The sequence below is a fragment of the Mesocricetus auratus genome, unplaced genomic scaffold, assembly GCF_017639785.1.
Source record: "Mesocricetus auratus isolate SY011 unplaced genomic scaffold, BCM_Maur_2.0 Super-Scaffold_100006, whole genome shotgun sequence".
NCBI classification, from domain to species: Eukaryota; Metazoa; Chordata; class Mammalia; order Rodentia; family Cricetidae; genus Mesocricetus; species Mesocricetus auratus.
The window spans coordinates 66,180,875-66,198,920 of record NW_024429190.1 but is presented as its reverse complement, the minus strand read 5'-3'; the positions used below and the strand labels follow the sequence as shown (position 1 = coordinate 66,198,920).

The 18,046-nt window shown below is 39.9% G+C and overlaps 1 protein-coding gene across 4 annotated transcripts in view; it reads right to left on the bottom strand.

The window, feature by feature from the left end:
* The window catches only part of Slc4a4 (solute carrier family 4 member 4), a 397,268-nt gene that overhangs the window by 89,294 nt on the left and 289,928 nt on the right, over positions 1 to 18,046 (bottom strand). For all 4 annotated transcript variants that reach the window (XM_040747371.1, XM_040747372.1, XM_040747369.1 and 1 more), the window contains 5 exons: positions 17,015 to 17,172; positions 10,442 to 10,529; positions 7,743 to 7,897; positions 7,009 to 7,122; positions 4,409 to 4,583 (listed from right to left, as the gene is read on the bottom strand). In XM_040747371.1, coding sequence (XP_040603305.1) covers positions 4,409 to 4,583; positions 7,009 to 7,122; positions 7,743 to 7,897; positions 10,442 to 10,529; positions 17,015 to 17,172 — 690 coding nt within the window. The remainder of the gene's footprint in view (positions 1 to 4,408; positions 4,584 to 7,008; positions 7,123 to 7,742; positions 7,898 to 10,441; positions 10,530 to 17,014; positions 17,173 to 18,046) is intronic.

The window sequence follows — 18,046 nt, the reverse complement described above, 5'->3', positions numbered from 1 at the left end:
CAGCTAGTTGAGTATCAGGCTTTGTCCAAAGATAATTAGGTGCCCTGCCACTGAACTATTTCTTCAACCCTTATGTTACTTCTGCTTTGAGATAAAGTCTTGTTAAGTTGCCCAGGAAGGCCTTGAAGTTAATCCCCCTGCCTCAGCCTTCTAAGTATCTAGAATTAAAGGTCTGTATCATCAGGCCGAACTCCATCTAATGGCTCTTAAAGTGAAAACCCTTACGTTCAAAAAGTTCTAGTGGAATGAATTTATATATTGATATTTAATAATTAAATCAAAACATCTAAATAAACAGGGCAGTACAAAAATGTATACAGGACATCAGTATGCATGGTGTCATGGTTTAGTTGTGAAGGGGGATAAGATTTCAGAAAAGTGAGGCTGAAAACTGTTTCTTTACTATAGGGCAAGGAGACTATGGCATCAGTTTGATGGGAATTACCAAGAAAAATGAATGAGGTACCATTCTCAAACTCCAGGAATTTATCTAACTCTAAATTCTAAAAGAGAGAAATGGAGACAGGCTGAAATTGGATGCTACAGGAATGTAAGATCAACTCTTGGCAAAGTAGTTCAAGATAAACTATAATACCCCAAAGTTATCTTTATAGGAAATCTGTGAATACCCTCTTTGCAAATCCCAGCATCTTCTAAGACCTTACTAGCTGGCAAAATATATATGCCAACAATGGGGAATGTATGCAGCCATTTGTGCTGGCCTTATAACTTAATTATACTGGCAGCCACTGTAACCTCAACTGCACTATTTTGAATGCAGTTCCATGATAAATTTTATTTGCTACTCCAAGATGATCTGTTTCTAGTGACACACAAACACACAAACACACATACACATATACATAATTACATATTGATATATACAGGCATATAGATAGACAAGTTACTTATGTATGCATTTGATAAGTAGATGTTATAGAGAGGACAGATGATGGTAGGTGGGTGGATGGATGAATGGATGGATAGATGATAGATGGATAGATATAGCCAGATGATAGATAGATACAATCAGCCCTGAAACCAGTGATTGAAAACAAATCCTTGTCTTCAAGCTGGCCAGACCTCCTGAACAGAAGCTGGCAGAAGAGGATGCTTAGACAACACTCATGCAGTGAGTCATCTGTGTTTTCACAACATGTTTCTCCCCAGCACCCATGTCTATTTGTAGCCTGACAATAAAGGCCCTATCCAAACCATCTCTGAGCTGTCTGCCTTTAAAAGCAAGGACATTGTTCTCAGCTGACTCACTGGAGCTGCGTGTACTACAGAGACTAACCTGCTGACTTATTTGTGAAGGATATGATCTAACTGCAGACACCCAGGTTTTCCCAGTGCTTTCTGCAAGGTCTTGGCCCTGTGCTTAGAAAGATAAATGAAGGAAGAGAACTTGAATCCTTAACTAAGCTCATTACATACTATTGCTGTACCGTGTAGGGACATAGAAAAAGGTTGCGTTCATTAATAGTCTAGATAAAAGTCACATAAGCCTAAGGTTCTTACCTATTGCGCTCCCCTCTCTCTACCCCCAAAACATAAAATGACTCAAAACATATCACCAAATCCACAAAATATTTTGTTGTCCTCATGCCAAGTCAAAAAATTGCCAGAGGATGAAAACATTAATAAGGTATAATACACACCCTTTCAGTTATAAGATACTCTTCAACATGGCAAATCAGCTCACTGCCTAGTTCTTAAAACAGAACGAAAGCTATTTGTCAATATTTCAGACCAACAAATATATATTAATAACCACTAATTTTCTATCTTCCTTATTAATGTTTCTGCCACCCAGACTCCTGAACACTGTCTAGAAGAACTTGACTCCTGCACACCATCTAGAAGGACTTAGCCTTAAAGTACAGCTTTAACAGGAAAACACCTCATATACAAAAGAAGTAAAGTATGTTCTTCAATATTTTCATTCACAAAACCTTTACAAAGCCTTCCTATATTAACAGTTTCAAGAAAATTATCAATGGAGGTTACAAAATCTATTGGTAAAATGATTACAGTATGTCAAAAAATCCTCATGTGTCTGTATGACTTTGAGTTGCCAAATTCCCCAGATAATATCTGAGAAATGTTTGGGGTCACTGCTACACACACTGATGTTCTAACTCATTCATGCTTCTTCTAACATCTTCAGAACCCAGAAAACAGACAGGGATTACCCGGATCTTATACAACAGAGGGGAATTCCCATGATACCCATTTATATTATACAACAAAGTCTACCATCCCAGACCTCACTCAAATGGAAACTGATTCATACAAAAGTTACCAAAACACACTTAGACAAACTTATCCCCTGGTCTTAGATGCTACATTCTAAAGGTAAATCTGGGGTGGAGATTTGGATCAGTAGTAGAGTACTTGTCCAGGGCACTGGATAGTTTTATGTCATCTGAGAGGAGAGAACCTCAAGTAAGACAATGCCTCCATAAGATTCTGCTGTAGGCAAGACTGTAGGGCATTTTCTTAATTAGTGATTGATGAGGGGAGTGCCCAGACCATCGTGGGTGATGCCATCCCTGGGCTGGTGGTTCTGGGTTCTATAAGAATGCAAGCTGATTAAGCATGAAGGAGCAAGCAGCAGTTCTCCATGGCCTCTGAATCAGTTCCAATCACCAGGTAACTGGCTTGTTTGAGTTCCTGCCCTGACTTCCTCTAATGATGAACAATGATATGGAAGTATAAGTCAATAAACACTTTCCTTCCCAGGTCTCTTTGGTTATAGTGTTTCATCACAGCAATAGAAACCCTAACTAGGACAACCAGTATACCAGAGGCCCTGAGTTCAACACTCAGCATCTTCCCCACCCAAACACACACAAAAAAACCTTAAAGCTAAATCTCACAAGAGTCTAAAGATTATATTTCAAAGAAGCAGTCAATGTACACATGGGAAGTATTACAACATCACCCTCTCAACAGGAAAAAAATCTTTAAGATGTTTCAGTCAAAGCAGACCTCTGTATCTCCTAACAAAAATTGGCTTTGTTCCTAAACATCTGCTCAAACCAAACAGTGCATCCCTGAAACATCATCAGAGGAGTTTCCTTGTTCAGAGGACAGCAATTAACACAGAAGGTCACAACTGAACCCTCCGCTTTTAAGGGTGCCTATACTGTGAGGAAACCCAAGATATCCTTATGGAGAAGCCATGTGGAGCATCCCTTAAACCCAGCTGCTCCAGACACTCTAGCCTAGGCACTTTTGAGGAGAAGCCATCAGACAACTTCAAACTCTAGAGCCATCTAACTGCGACGTGTATGAAGGGTCAAACAAGGTGAACCCATCAGCCGTCACAACCATGAGATGTAATATAAAATGGCAGCTTTACTTAATGGATAAGCATACTTGACCTAAAATATGACCGTGTGATTTTTTTCCCTTAGTACTTGGTACCACAAAAGTCTCTATCTTATCTTTGCATCTAGAAAGGATTCTAGAGCATAAATATTTACTAGAACCAAATGTAACAAAAATAATTTCTGGAAATTAGCTACATTCACAAAAGAAGAAGCTGGCAGGCAGCATGTGTGAAGTCACATGGGTTTAACACTAATGGGTAAGCAAATGGGAGGGCAGAGCTGGAAAGGGCTTCAACTGAGGTTCAGCTCGCCTCCACTGTATATTCAGTACCTAGAACAAAGCCCATAGTATCAACTTTAAGTCATTTTCTCACACCTTGTTCTAACTGATTGGGCAGGTATATGACATCTTTTCTCTCACCAAAACTGAAGCTATTATTTTTGCAAAAAGAAGGCAAACACCACTTTTCATAACCAACAAGCTGTGGTGGCAATTAATGGTATAACATGAACTCAGCAAGGCTCTTTACAGCTCAGTAACAGCCCAGGAATAGAAGAAACAATTTCATCTGGGATTCACTGAAGCTCAGTCCTACTGGCAGGCATGCAAATCCAGCCTTGAGCAAACCACTCCATCGTTTGATGCATGGATTTGCTCACACTAAAATGAGAGCAAAGAATCAAGTAATCACACGTCCCCAGAGAGTGTGCTCGCCAAGTGAAACCAAACACGGCCTGTCCATTCCAGATCGTGGTAGCTCTTAAACCTTGTGCACCACACAGGATCCAAGCAGCTGAGACGCTTTTGCCCAAATAGAATTGTAGATCCTCATTTCCTCCCCTTCTTTTCCCCACTTGTGACTCAAGCCAGATTTCATCGAGCTATTTTTGTAATTACTAACATGCTGGAAATACAGCAGCGAGCCAGAAGCGAAGTAAAATGCAGCATCCAGCAAAAGAAAGAAAATCACGCTGAGTAACTGAAAGGCCATCTGCTGCTCGCAGAGCTACAGGGGTGAGAAGGACAATCTGCGCCGGACTATTTGTGTCCTCTCTCACATCAGACCCACCTGCATGTTGTCAGTGGCATCCCCGAGCAGTCCTCCAAAAGTGATGGCGTTGGTTACCGTTGCCAGATAAATGAAGAGAATTGCCGAAAGAGCCTGAATATTTAAAGCATCATAAAAGTCACTGGCAAAAAATGGTGCTTTCCTCTTTATGTCCTTAATTAATCCACCACAGAACCTGGGCAGGGAGAAAGCAAACATGTGATCAAGTAGAAGATAAACAGCCATCAAATTCATCAAGACATAATTCACTAAGTCGCAGAGAATTTGGACTTCAGATGCTTGAGTCAATGACAAGATACTATATAAGACAGTCTCATTTAGATGAGACAGAAAAAAAATGCATGGGAGAAATACATCTTCTGTCTCTCTTTTTCAGTTACCAGAATAGGTTCAACATTCCCCAAAGATCGTCCAGTTCTTTAGATGACAGCACTGAATAGACAAATTATAATTTTCCATTCTCCAAAGACAAACATGCAAATCCAGTGCACATCTCATAAAGCCTCTTAAGATATCACAATGTCATTTCAGCCCACTCTAGTATCCACTGAGACCTGTAAGATGTGCACACTCAGCCATTATTCTCTGCTGGGAAAACAACATTGAACAATATAGGCTCTGAAGCTCTGACCTCATGGAATTTACTCTTGGGGGTGGACAGTAAGATAAATAAGTAAATAAATAAAATTGAGAAAATTAAATGGATGTGGGAATTACATAGTTCTAGGGAAGAGGCATTGGGAAATGTAGAAAGATGGCTAGACTGAGCCTCTAAGAAAGTGAATTTGGAATAAGGACCCAAGGTAAAGAAGGCATGCAGGTGTGTGATAACCAGTAGTATGTGTTGAGCCCATCGACCAGCCAACTATTTTTCCAACAGAATCTCAAAAATCAGCCTTGCCTATGCAGAGCGTGACTTCTGAGCAAGGTACCCCTTTCTCAAGACTGACATGTTATTCTCAGCTGTGCAGGGCATCCTATCTCTATATCCTTGATATATACTGGGCTGTGTAGCCACTAAATGAATGTGGAAAGGGGGGGTGAAGAAAGAATAAAGCAACAGTTTGATGCATTTCAACACATTAAATTCCATAACTCATATCTGGGCTATATGTTAAAATTGACAAGGTTATTCCTAGCAAAAAGTCTATAAAGAACTGTAGTCATGCATGATGTTGAGATCTATGATGGACCATATATGTGATGGTGGTCTCACAAGATGATTACGGAACTGAAATGACACTATCACATAGATGCATCATTAGATTTGAAAATATTCTCCAGTGCAATTCTCTCCTTGTATGTCCTGGTGATATGCTGACATAAATAAACTTATTCTACTGGGAGATATATAAAAGCATATAATTATACACATTCATGGCTGTGTTACCAGTTCATGCATTTGACATATTACAGTTTTTATTATTACTTTAGTGCATTCTTCTTCAACTTGTAAAAATAAGTGTACTGTAAGACAATATGCCATGTTAAGCTGGCAATGGCTTCATACATGTCATCTTTATCTTGTCTTTTGACTGTATAAAGAGGCCACACTGAACAACAGGTTAATACCTTTAGATTTTTGTAAGTAAACTCTGATATCTGCATGATGACCAAATAACCTAAAGACAGAGTTCCAGACCATATTCCATCATTAAGCAAATCATAAGGTGGGGAGGTTTTGATTCTTAATTCTATCAGAGGAAGGGAATAGTTCCTTTTTACTTTAGGAAGAGTCACCAGCAGAAGGAAATAATTTCATCTTGTTCAGATTCAACTGCATATTAAAATGACATATTTTTAATCCTGTGACTTCCATGTCTTCATGAAAAGAGTATCCCACTAAAATTTGTACCTAACCCCAAATAGAAAGAGATCACCTAACAATGGAGAAACGATCACAATAAGAAGTTAACTGAAGGTTCTTGGGAATCACATTCCTCCCTATGTGGCAAAGGGATGGAGCAGTGAGCAGTGGCCTACAGACCACGCCTTTCCACAACAATGTTACACACTTTAAAGTAAATGTCCAGGGAAGGGATGGAATTATGAACCCACACGAGAAATCTCATCAGTGTGGCCTACCGCCCATTCTCACCTGCCAAAACCTAACTTTCTCTGCATCATCCCATCACTTGTTCCCCTGGTCACACTGTCCAGATGTCAGTCTCCTAGGAGGTCTATGCCTCAGCCCCTTTCCAAACTCATACCCACATCAATTGTCTCCCATCTACTTTAGCCCTTTCCTTGAACACTGTTCTTATCCACAAGACCCACTCAGATCACTCTGTCTAAAAACGTGCTACTACTCATCACCAAAGTCACTTTTTATTTCTTCATTTTCCTCATAAACTCTTTGGTGCATTTATTTTTCTGCTTATGATTTCTCACATCTCTACACAGTAAAGCTCATAAGGCTGGGCATTAATATATTGCTGTATCTCCAGTGCCCCTGACTATTAGATGTACTATAAATATCTGTTGGCTGAACAGAGGATCAAACCAGTAAATGAAATATTGAAAGTGAATTCAGAACAAAGAAGGGAAATTTAGATCTAAGGAAAACCTTATCATGAATGGCAAAAGGTTCCATCAGTTACCGGCCAGTTCTCTGTAGTTCTTCACAGTCACCGTGTCCTCCTCCTCCATGTCCTCCATCATGAGGTGTGTCCCCATTCATCTGGATGTTCTCTCCACCCGAGTACATATTCTTCCTAAGAAAAACAATGGGGTATAAGTAGATATCTGTTTACTGCGTACATTTGCTGTTAGGCTGTAGTATGCTTATAGAGACTTATCGAGGTCTTCTCAGAAAAAGACCATGATGTCTTATTCTCTGCTAACAGACAATTCTTGAAGTGTTCTATCTAGAGGTGAGACAAATGGCTGGGTGAACAAAGACTTTAACTTATTGCACATTTATAGGAATGAAACTGTTTCACCTGGGGAATGACAGATTTCCTAGAAATGACTTCTCAATTTCTCTGCTAAACTGCTTAACCTGCTAAGTCTACAAGGGCTATTCCTGAATAAAATGATCTTTCCACAGGCACAGACAAAAAGTTCCCAAAACATCCCCCAAAGGACACCCATGACACTTTCTGACATCAAGAGCTGAGCTGAATGCCAGCACCAATGAACATCAAAGCATGATACACTTATCTTGCAGTGTCAAGTAAATCTAAAGCCAAGGCATATCAGTAATTCATTTAAGGCAAAATATTTGTGGGGATCTAGGACTATCAAAACATGGCCCGGCCCTAAATCTTTTCCAAATGCAACCTGCTGAGTGGCTTGACACTCCCCGAATATTGTCAAACACATGACGGCTTACCTTTTGTCAGATGATGGGAGACTTTTTGGAGGTTCTATCCTGATTGCTGGGTCCCATTCCCCAGGTGGAAGGACAATGACTTCGTCTAGGAACTCATCAATGCCAGCAATCAGGTCCTGCCTATCTTTTGCTTTGTAAGCAATGTCATGGAACACCTGAATAGCGAGAGATGTGCTGATCAGCCGAGGGAACTTTCTGAATGGCTCACAATACATCGCAGCTGAGTAATACAACCCACAGTGCACTCTGACATGCCCATAACTACACTCTCATCTTCCCCACTATTCAGTCTATTGAGGGGTAAAGTTTATGATCTCAGCATCTAAGCAGAGGTTTGAAAATATGGAATTTTAAATGTGTTTTTTCTGTTAAAATTCTGACAAATGCTGTGAGAGCCAGATGAAAACATTTTCAAGATCCCTACTGAAAACCATTCCCTGAATTAGAAATGTCTGAACAGCTGACTGTAAAAATACAGTAAGACCAAGTTTACGCTATTAAAATCAAGGAAAGACACATTCCTGTCCTCTAACAATGTGGGCTGTTTTAAAAGAAAGAAGAAAGCCTGAGTTATATTGGCAGAAAGGAATAGGTACGTGCTCACCTCCTTCCCGTCTAGCAAGATGATACCTAACTCACCAAATGGAGTATAAGGGTTTGAATGATAAGTGCTCCTCACTGTCTTGGATATTTGAGCTCTTGGTCGCCAGTTGGTGGTACTACTTAGGGAAGTTTAGGAGGTGTAATCTTCCTGGAGGAAATATGCCACAGGTGGCAGGCTTTAGGCACTTAAAGTCTCACTCTACTTTTAGTTTACTCTCTCTGCTTTTGCTTGACTTTGATGATACGAGTTCTTGGCTTTCTGTAACTGTCACCTGCCTCCATGCCTTCCCATAATGGTGGAGATGGACTCTTGTCCCTATGGAGCTATAAGCTTAAGTGTCTTCATTTTTCTGTAAGTGGCCTTGGCCATGGTGTTTCGTCACAGTGACATAACTCATACAGACAGAAAAGGCATTGTGTCTTTTGTTCACATCAGAGAAGAAGTTTCAAGGTAGCACACAATCCCTTTGCTCAGCATCCCATTCTTCTAATTGAGCTGATCTGAAGGTCTTCTCAAAGTCAAACTTGTAAGTTAATAGTTTAATCATCCAGAAGAGAATGTGACCCCCATTCCACACTCTCAACCTGTGCTAATTCTTTCTGCTATATCACTTCTCCTAGAAAATAGTTTTTAGAGCTATCAGGCAACACTAGTTTGGGAGCTCTGGGGTTGAGAAGAAGGCAACATGCAAGGAAAGTTTTTCCTTTGCAGCAGACATAGCTCTCTCCCCTAATATTCTCTGGCAGACAGGAGTCAGAAATATACCTCCCCAGCCAACCTTGCCAGAAATATTGGCAGTTTCAACCAGTGAGATGTAAGAAAAGTAAGGTTGTAAAATATCTTTCATAAGAGGCCCTCATCAATATCAGAAAGTCACTCTATGCCCATTACATGCAGCCTAAAGCATTCCTAATTTATATTAGGAAATAATTTTAAAAGAAAGTAACTATAAACACATAAAGTTAAATAAATCAACCAACTAAAATGAGGGGAATAAATGTTCCTGGGAGACAGCAAAGTTGTGCTCTTGGATCCAAAAGAGAGTAAACCGCTGAACAATAACCATGCAGAACTTCTCTACCATAGAGGGACAGAGCCTCCGACTCTACACTTAACAGGAAAAACTGACAAATTGATCCACGGAGCAAAAGTAAAATATTTGAGAAACAGCAAAGTAGAAAGACTAGAAAGCACAAACTGATACTCGTCTATTCCAATGGCATTTCCTCTACTATAAGACTAGTCCAGAGTTTCATCATAACTAAATATTCTTAGTAATACTAAAGCTACTGCAAGTGTGGATGAAATGTCAGCTCCAAAGCACTGAGTAGTAACAGTACCTGATGTGCCACAGATTGGCCTTGCCACAAGACATAAACCATAACAACAATTATATTTGGATACTCATGAAAATGTACCACCTACTTTTATTATGCATTGTTTTATAAAAGTCATCATGTCTGAAATAATACAGTATAAGGACAAATGTGATCAGAGAATTGATAAATTAGACATTTTAGGAGATAAAGTTAACACAATGACTTTGAACTTATTCGGCAATAATTAAACATCAGTTTAACAACTGTAAATACATAAGGATTGTAACCTAGTATTTGCATATTGGTCACTTCAGACAGTAACAATTTGTTGGTATTGAGAACACTCAACATCCTCTTTGTTAGTTATTTTTGCAATATAGAATTAGTAGCTGTTAATCATCATAGCTCTAATATGTCTCATATTATCATATAGTGTATAACTGAATTAAAACATCACACAATATCCTATAAGTAGGAAAACTGTACGATACTCATTTACTTTAATTTTTAAGAAATTTAGAGTATTTTCTAAATATTTTGCTCATAAAAAGAGATGGAAATGTATTTTGTGTTAGAATCTAACACAAAAGCAAAACACATGCCTTACTTATTGGAAGCTGTTCTACATAAGGAAGATCATTATCCACAAATGACTGTATGTCATTCTGTGGAGAGCCTTGTAGCCAGATAATTCTAACTGAATAAACCATGACAGTCAATTCACAGTTTAGACAGACAACAAGATAATCACACATCCCCTTGTCCTATTTCCCTACCTCGTCAGACATCAAGGTGGCGATGGCTCTTCCAATCTCATGGTAGGACTTGGCTTTCCCCTTTGGACCTAAGAGAATGAACAAGAACCTAATGGAGAAGGAGAGAAACAAAGGCTGTAACACACATTTCATCAAACTGAGAAATCATCATCTTAATCCATCACAAGTTCAGCTGCAGAGACCATCTTTATCATGCATGTGCACCAGCAAGCGCATTCATGTGTGTGCCTGTAGAGGCCACAGGTCAGTGTCTTCCTGAGTAGTTCTTCCCCTTCGTTTAGATACAGGGTCCCTCATTTCATCTGGAGCTCACAGACATAGCCCAACTTGCAGCCCAAGGATCCTCCTGTCTCTGCTTGTTCAGCCCTAGGAGTGCAGGTACACTCAACTGCACCTGCCTTCTTACATCGCTGCTGGCCATCTGAATTTGCATTCTTGTATTTCTGAAGCAACACTTTATAGGACTGAGTGACCTACCCAGCCCCTAGAACTCAAATGAAGAAACATGTAATGCTAAGGGATGAGAAAGATATTCTTTAACCCTACCACAAGGTATTACTGAGTTAATTTGAAGGTATAGAAGAAACCTAAAAGCCTTCTTCATGGAGCAGGAAAAGCTTTACTTATGTACTTCACAAATAACTGATCTCTCTCTGTTTTAAACTTTCCACTGTCTTCATTTCTACTGACTTTGGAATCGGTGGTACAAGTGTGTTAAGGCCATTAACTATGAAGATTTGGTACATTTTCTCATTTCTCTGACCTTCCTGACCCAATATGGGCAGTGACAAATGCTCTTCTCTATATTTTTTAGGAAATACTGTTATTCATCTGAGTGGGATTCAACACAAACCAAACCTTCACACGTAAGCCACATACTGATAAGAAGGAGAAAAAAATATGAGAAGAAAAAAGTACCATTCACAAACAATTAAAAGTCCTTTGTGGGTTCCTGCATTTTCCTTTCCAAATTTAATCTCTTGATACCATAAAAAGTATTGCCCCAGAGCAAATATGCCCTGAAATAAGCAATGATGAACTTGTCACTTTGGAAGGAGTTCCTTCCACACCATGAAGGTAAAGAGGTATGTCTGCACTAAGGAAGAAGGAACCTTAATAAGTAAGTAAATAAGAAAAAAATGTACAAAAGGTGACATTAGGTAAATCCTTGCCTCATGGTTGCTCATGCCTTACCTAACAGGGAGGAAATGAATACAACACATACAATGGTGTCATGTTTCCACAGCTCCAGGAAGCGTGCAAAGCACCTTTATCACCTTATTTAAATTCCTACACAACCCTCCTGCAAAACAGAGCTCATCCTGTTTAGCACTAAGGAATCTGAGGGTGGGGACACAGTAGGTTAGCCCAAGGTTTGTGCTTGGTAAAGGACAGGGCTGAGGACAGAGCATGTGGCCACGACTCGTGATGCTGTGGTTCAACCTTCAGCGTCAAAACAACAAAATCAGGAGAGGACAGACTGCTACACAGGCATTTTATACCCCACTCCTCCAGTAATGACTCTACACATACACACACAAACACACACACACACGCATGCACGCACGCACAATTCTTCTGATACACTGGAGCTGAGATTCAACAAACAAAAGCTATCCAGCAATCATTTCCATGGGTTCCCTCCTGCGAAAAGAATTGTGGATTCTTACTTAGACAAGAAAGAGTAGACAAGATATAGTGGCACTAGGAACAGTTTAGCAGCTTACTTCACTAAATTTTTCTTTTATTTACTTAGTTCTCTAACTCACTTTAAAAAGAAAAGGATTTAAATCAATGTCACCATCGATTCCAAAATGGTCCTAAGCATATGAATACTTTTCTTCATTTGCAAAATTAATTCCAAAGAAGATAGGAAAAAAAAAAGAACAAGGAATTAAGATTGTGACAAATGTCCTTACAAGTTTGGACACTCAGATTTTGTTATCAGAATAACCATAAAGCCATACAGAACTTATGTGCTCAGAACCTGCCCTGTAGTGGAGGCTAGACTTACTGTTGAGGGTTGCCATAGTGAATGAAACAGCAAAGACAATTGGCAACTCTGAAGCCTGCTCAAGGATGAAAGTGGTCACTATTAGAACTGCACTTTATTCTTCCAACACTTCCAGGGATGCTTGGGGGTTTGTTGTTGTTTTGGCCTAAAGGGAATGGTCATTGCTCTTAGCACAACACATGCAAAATTTTTTAGACAATAAGGCAGGGTCCCATTAAGAAAAAATTTTTTTTAATTACCACTGGTTGCATTTATCAATTGTGCTTGCCTGTCTATAAAGCACCATGCCAGAATGACAGAAATGGTTAGGCTAAATGGACAGGTGTAGTAGCATAAAAGAAAGATGTCTTGACACTAGTTAGTGCCTTTGTTTACTGGATTTATCTTGTCTTTTATTGTTTCCATGTATCTAAATATTAATGTTCCAAATAATGTACAATCATTCACATCTTTTCAGGGCCACTTTGTGCCTCTATCACTCCTCTCTGGTACCCCCATGTGAATTCAGCTTGCAGAAACACCCTCTGGAAACTGATAAATGAATTCGTTATCACCTTGTACACACGGCAATAAAACTTAAATAAATATTGTGTTGTCTGTGAGAAATACTCTCGTTCACTAATAATGCTCAAATGTAAAGTTGGCCAGAGGACAGGTAATAACTGTCCAAGACCTGACAGAGTAACGGAGCCACCAAGTCAGCATAAGGGCATACTTTTTCAATAAAACATTTACTACTTGGTCTTTGCTCAATAATACCAAAGAATGGAAGGAAGTAGAACGTTAGTGGAAGCTATAACACATACTATAACAATAAGTCAGAGTATGTGGATTATATTGGTTCAATAACCCAGAAGGAAACGTATCTAGGTTGAGATAAAAAGACATTTATTCATTATAAAAATGTCACCAAGTGCCAAGTGGAAACAACATGGTGACGTAAAAGCAGTTTTCTTATTATTTCGGTTAGGAACAGTTCAGAGATCTACTCCCTGAAACCATGAAAGGAGGAAGTCTGGGCATAGGTGTGCGGCAGCGGCATCGCTGTAAGGTACAAGTTTCAACTTGGCAGCAGAGACGGGAAGCAGCTTCTAATCCAGTGCACTGTTGCAATGGGGATGGAGCTCTGCAAGGCCTGAGACAACCACAGCTGGGAGCAAGTTTGGAAGCCCTGCTCCCTCTGCCTAACCCTGCTCCCCTTCCACCCTCAAACAAGCAAAAGCTGTTTCAACTTTTACGATGGGCGGACATCCTGCCAAACTCAGCTTTTATAATGCACTGAAAACTCCTTTCATGACACAAGCTGGTTTTTGTCAATGGACAGCTGTTATTTTTAACCAGAAGCCTTTTGCTTTATTAACAAATTAAGAGTAAACACCACATTGGTGTGGCTGGAAGTGAACAGTCCATGTTGACAGCTCATGTTATTGGGTTTTTTTCTTTTCACTTACAACTACAAATGTCAGAGCTAGACTTTACAATAATTCCTAGTCATCTCCAGAAGTCCCCTTCCTACTTTTGTAGGATTTTTTTTTCTTCAGGTAACTAATTGAGCCTGCAGAGGGTGCCTCTGGCACACTTCACAACAGAAAGAAAGCCCAGATGATTCGTGTCCAGAACCACTGGCCTATACAAAATAATTCTAGGCAGAGTGAGCACAGTAACAGAAAAGAAGTCGGTCTTCCTAAAGCGCTAGAACCTTTTAGAAAGGACACACCCCCACTTCCTGATAGATCACTATTTCTAGACTGAACCCAGCATGTACCGATCCCTTACTCCAAGCTCTGAAACATCAGTGAACCAAATAACCCATTGTGCATAATGAGCAGCTTTGGAAGATGTGGCTAACTTGTAGCTTCCACAATAGACTCATGAAGACCACAGCCTATCACCACCACTTTAGATGCAGTGCAGGACACAGACAGAATCCATAGCAGGAATGTTGGCCCAAACTCTCTGAAAAATTGTAATTAAATGATTAAGTCCAAGCTATTTTTCATAGGCTAGTGATTAAAACACACAATAAATATGTATTAATTTGTAAAATGCTAAAGAGACAAGTACTATATTTAGGAGGCTAAAGCTCACTGTCTTAGATTAAGATCTAAAAGGAACAAACTGATTTATCGTTATTGCTTCTTACTTTCCTGAAGTGTCTTACCCTAACCCATTTTAGGTACCTCTCTAAGTTTGGTCACTGTGTCAGATGTGTAAAGTTCTACCTCTAGCATGAATAGCAAATCTTCTCATCGCCTCCATTCCAAGGCTGCTAAGTGGTAAGAAGAAAATGAACCAACATATATCTCTGTGAATGGACATAAAGTGACAGCAAGAAATTCAAATTCAAGGCATTAGAAACATCATAAACACATCCTAGCAAGTCACCATACAGAAAAGAATGGTGTGTCTGCTTTTGCATGAAAATCCAGACCCACCCTACACACACACACACACACACACACACACACACACACAGAGCCAGCCATTTATAACCACAGCACTGCGAATAGAGGCTACAAATGACCACAAGAAATGAAGTATAAAGAACCCTGTGAGCTTAGCTAGGAAGGCGACCTGAGAGCCAAACTTCTGAAAAGGCCCAGAATAGTAATGCTGTTTCTCAAGAAGAGTAATAATAACATTCACAGCATAATTCTACTCTAAATTTTAGGAAACAAATAAACATGAAAAGACATGTGCAATGCAAGACTTTTCAATTGTGCCCGCAGAGCAACAGAACAGTGTGCAAGTTAAAGCCCACCAAGGAGCACAGGCTGAGTCATCACAATGGCTGCATGTTCCTCATGAGATTTACTTTACTGTATGTTACAGGACACAGCCATTGTAAATATCCCCCTGTACATACACACACACACATAAACAACAACAACAACAAAGCCAGCTAAGGAGCCTCTCTACTGGGTGATTACAGCTTAATGTGCTTCTGAAGACAACAATCCTGGGAAATATTAATATATGAGGGTATATTTTTCAGATTACAGCCCAGAAATAGTTTTATGATATTGAATTACATCCCTTCACTTGTCTTAAATAGATGGCTTCACTCTCCTTGCTCTTCAGACGATGCCATATTTCAAATTTAAATGACCACCTCACTCTGGTGCGAGGAGAATGAACTAAAGAATGAGGCATATAGGAGGAGATGATAAGAGACAGACAAAAGGCCATGGTTTGAAACTTCGTGTATGTGGATCACTGGTAAAACAAAAGGCCTTTAAAATGTTTTTTTTTATTTGTAGCTTCTAAAGGGGAAAAAAGAGTAATAAAAACGAAAAGGCAAGAGCAATTTTCTTTAATATTTCTCAGCATGTCTTCTCTTTCTGTCTCCAGAAAAGTTAGTGCCGAGACATACAGAAAGCCATCGGGGCACCAGGCTGGAATCCAGACATCCTGAATCAGCGGCTTGCCAGGTGATTGCTCAGACAGAACTGCAAGGCTCCACTGGAACGTTACAGAAAGCACCAATCACAATAATCCCATTAATTGCACAGCTGTGATCGCCTCCTTTCCAACGTTATGCAGCCAATGTCTACCCCAGGTATTTAAAAACGATGGGTGGAAGGACTCATCCTTGCCATCAGGAAGAATGGCTGAAATGAAAGGACTTGGGGACATTGGCTTCTCATTTTCTTCCTAACCTGGCTCAGAACAAACCTTGACCCTCTCGTCACTGTTGATTAACCATGCTCAGACCATCTGACTCCACTAAGGGGAAGCCACCAAAAAGAAGTGACCTCCCTCTGCCCTGAGACCCACAGGAAGCATACTCCTCCCCCGATCAGGCAGCAGTTTCCCAATGTCAACCTGAAGCTACAAATTCCTCTTTAACGTCCTTCTTAGCACAAGTCTAAGTGAGGCATTAGCTTTTCTTCCCCTTATCATGTGCCTCTGTCAAGCACCTGAACCACTAAGCGCAGCTTCGCAGAAAGACAACAAGATGACTTCTAGGGTACAGAGCAGGAGAGTGACATGTGACTGTAGCATAAGTATCATTCCCTTGAATGCAAAATTGCATGCTTGATGTAAAATGTACAAATTTGAGTGCTTAGAAAGAGAACAAATTTTACAAAGATGCACCTTTACATATATATGTATGTATGTATGTATATGTATATGTATATGTATGCATCTATGTGTTGGCTCATCTATATGTGTGAGACCAATAACAATCATCTGATAAGACAGAGGAAATGAAAATAATTATGACCTCAGAACTAATTACTAGTTGTACCAATCTGGGCAAGGTATTTAAACTCACTGTCTCCATCTATTAAATATAGATACTAGAGTTTGCATACTAAAACAATGAGCCACAAGAAGAAACCAGCACACGGACCAATCAGTTAATATAACCGTCATCACCATTACTACTCCAGTAACATGGAATTTGAGAGCACAAATGTCACTCAGGCACTATTTCAAATGAAACATCCCCAGTGCATTGAGTGTATCCTCACTCCACTGATTCACGGACCTAAGAGGGAGAGTGCTTTCTCTTAAGCATCCTGTGAAACCTATGGGGTGGGAGAACAGCTTACCTTGTGGGCACAGGGACCTCAGTCAGAGCACCCAGCATGACAGCCTGCTGTAGCCGAACAAAAGCAATGAAGGGAGTATCCAAGAAGTCAACCTCCCCAACGAGCACGTTGGAAGCTTCTGCATCACGTGGCAGTTTTTTCATAAATTTATTCTTCAGCTGAATAGGAAGGGCCAACAAAATACAACTTATTTCAAGAGAGAGAAGAGTAAGAAAACATACCATATACAATCCTCATAGGAAATCTCTTCAAATGGGTCTTTACACAGCAGTACTTGGCCAGACATTTTTATATTATGATTAACCATTACATTATAGTAAACATTTATCTGCCCCTTCAAAAAATACTAAAGATGCAATAAAATGGAATATATATTATACCCACACTCATATAGTATGCAACATATCTCCATTAATTGATTTATTCACTTACTCAATACACTATTGAGAATTAACAGACAATGATCTAAGCCAGAGGGCTAGCAGGAAGGACTCATTCATTCCATGTCCCCTATTAGATCCATATAACCATGGGGGGCATATAATGTGATATAAAGTAGCAAAATGGGACAGATAAGAAAGAACTATCTCTCAGAGCTATCAAGGAAAGAGCTTCACAAGAAACACATTTGACAGTGGAGAAAGGGTACAATTAAAGTGCAAAGACTTACTGAAACACCATGCAAGCAGAAGGGAAATGAAAAGCCTTTGGACAGGAGGATGCTGGTGGCTAGAGAAGTAGTAAGAAGCCAAGTGTGGGAAGCTAAGAAGCAAGGGTGAGAAGAGAAACTGAAGCTGCATGTGCTATGGGGACAATGTTATGGGTCACTGAAGGTCATGCACAAGGTTTTACGAAGGCAGGAAGATGTCTCCTACATAAGTTGAACATGACTTGGAAGCCACTAGTATTGAAGGCCACAGAACAGAATAACACAACCCTGAGTCTATAAGCATAGACTGAGAGAAGCAGCAAGACCCAGACCCTGGGCCCTGGGCCTCTCTGTCCTTCAGAGAGGTAGAACACATTGTAGAA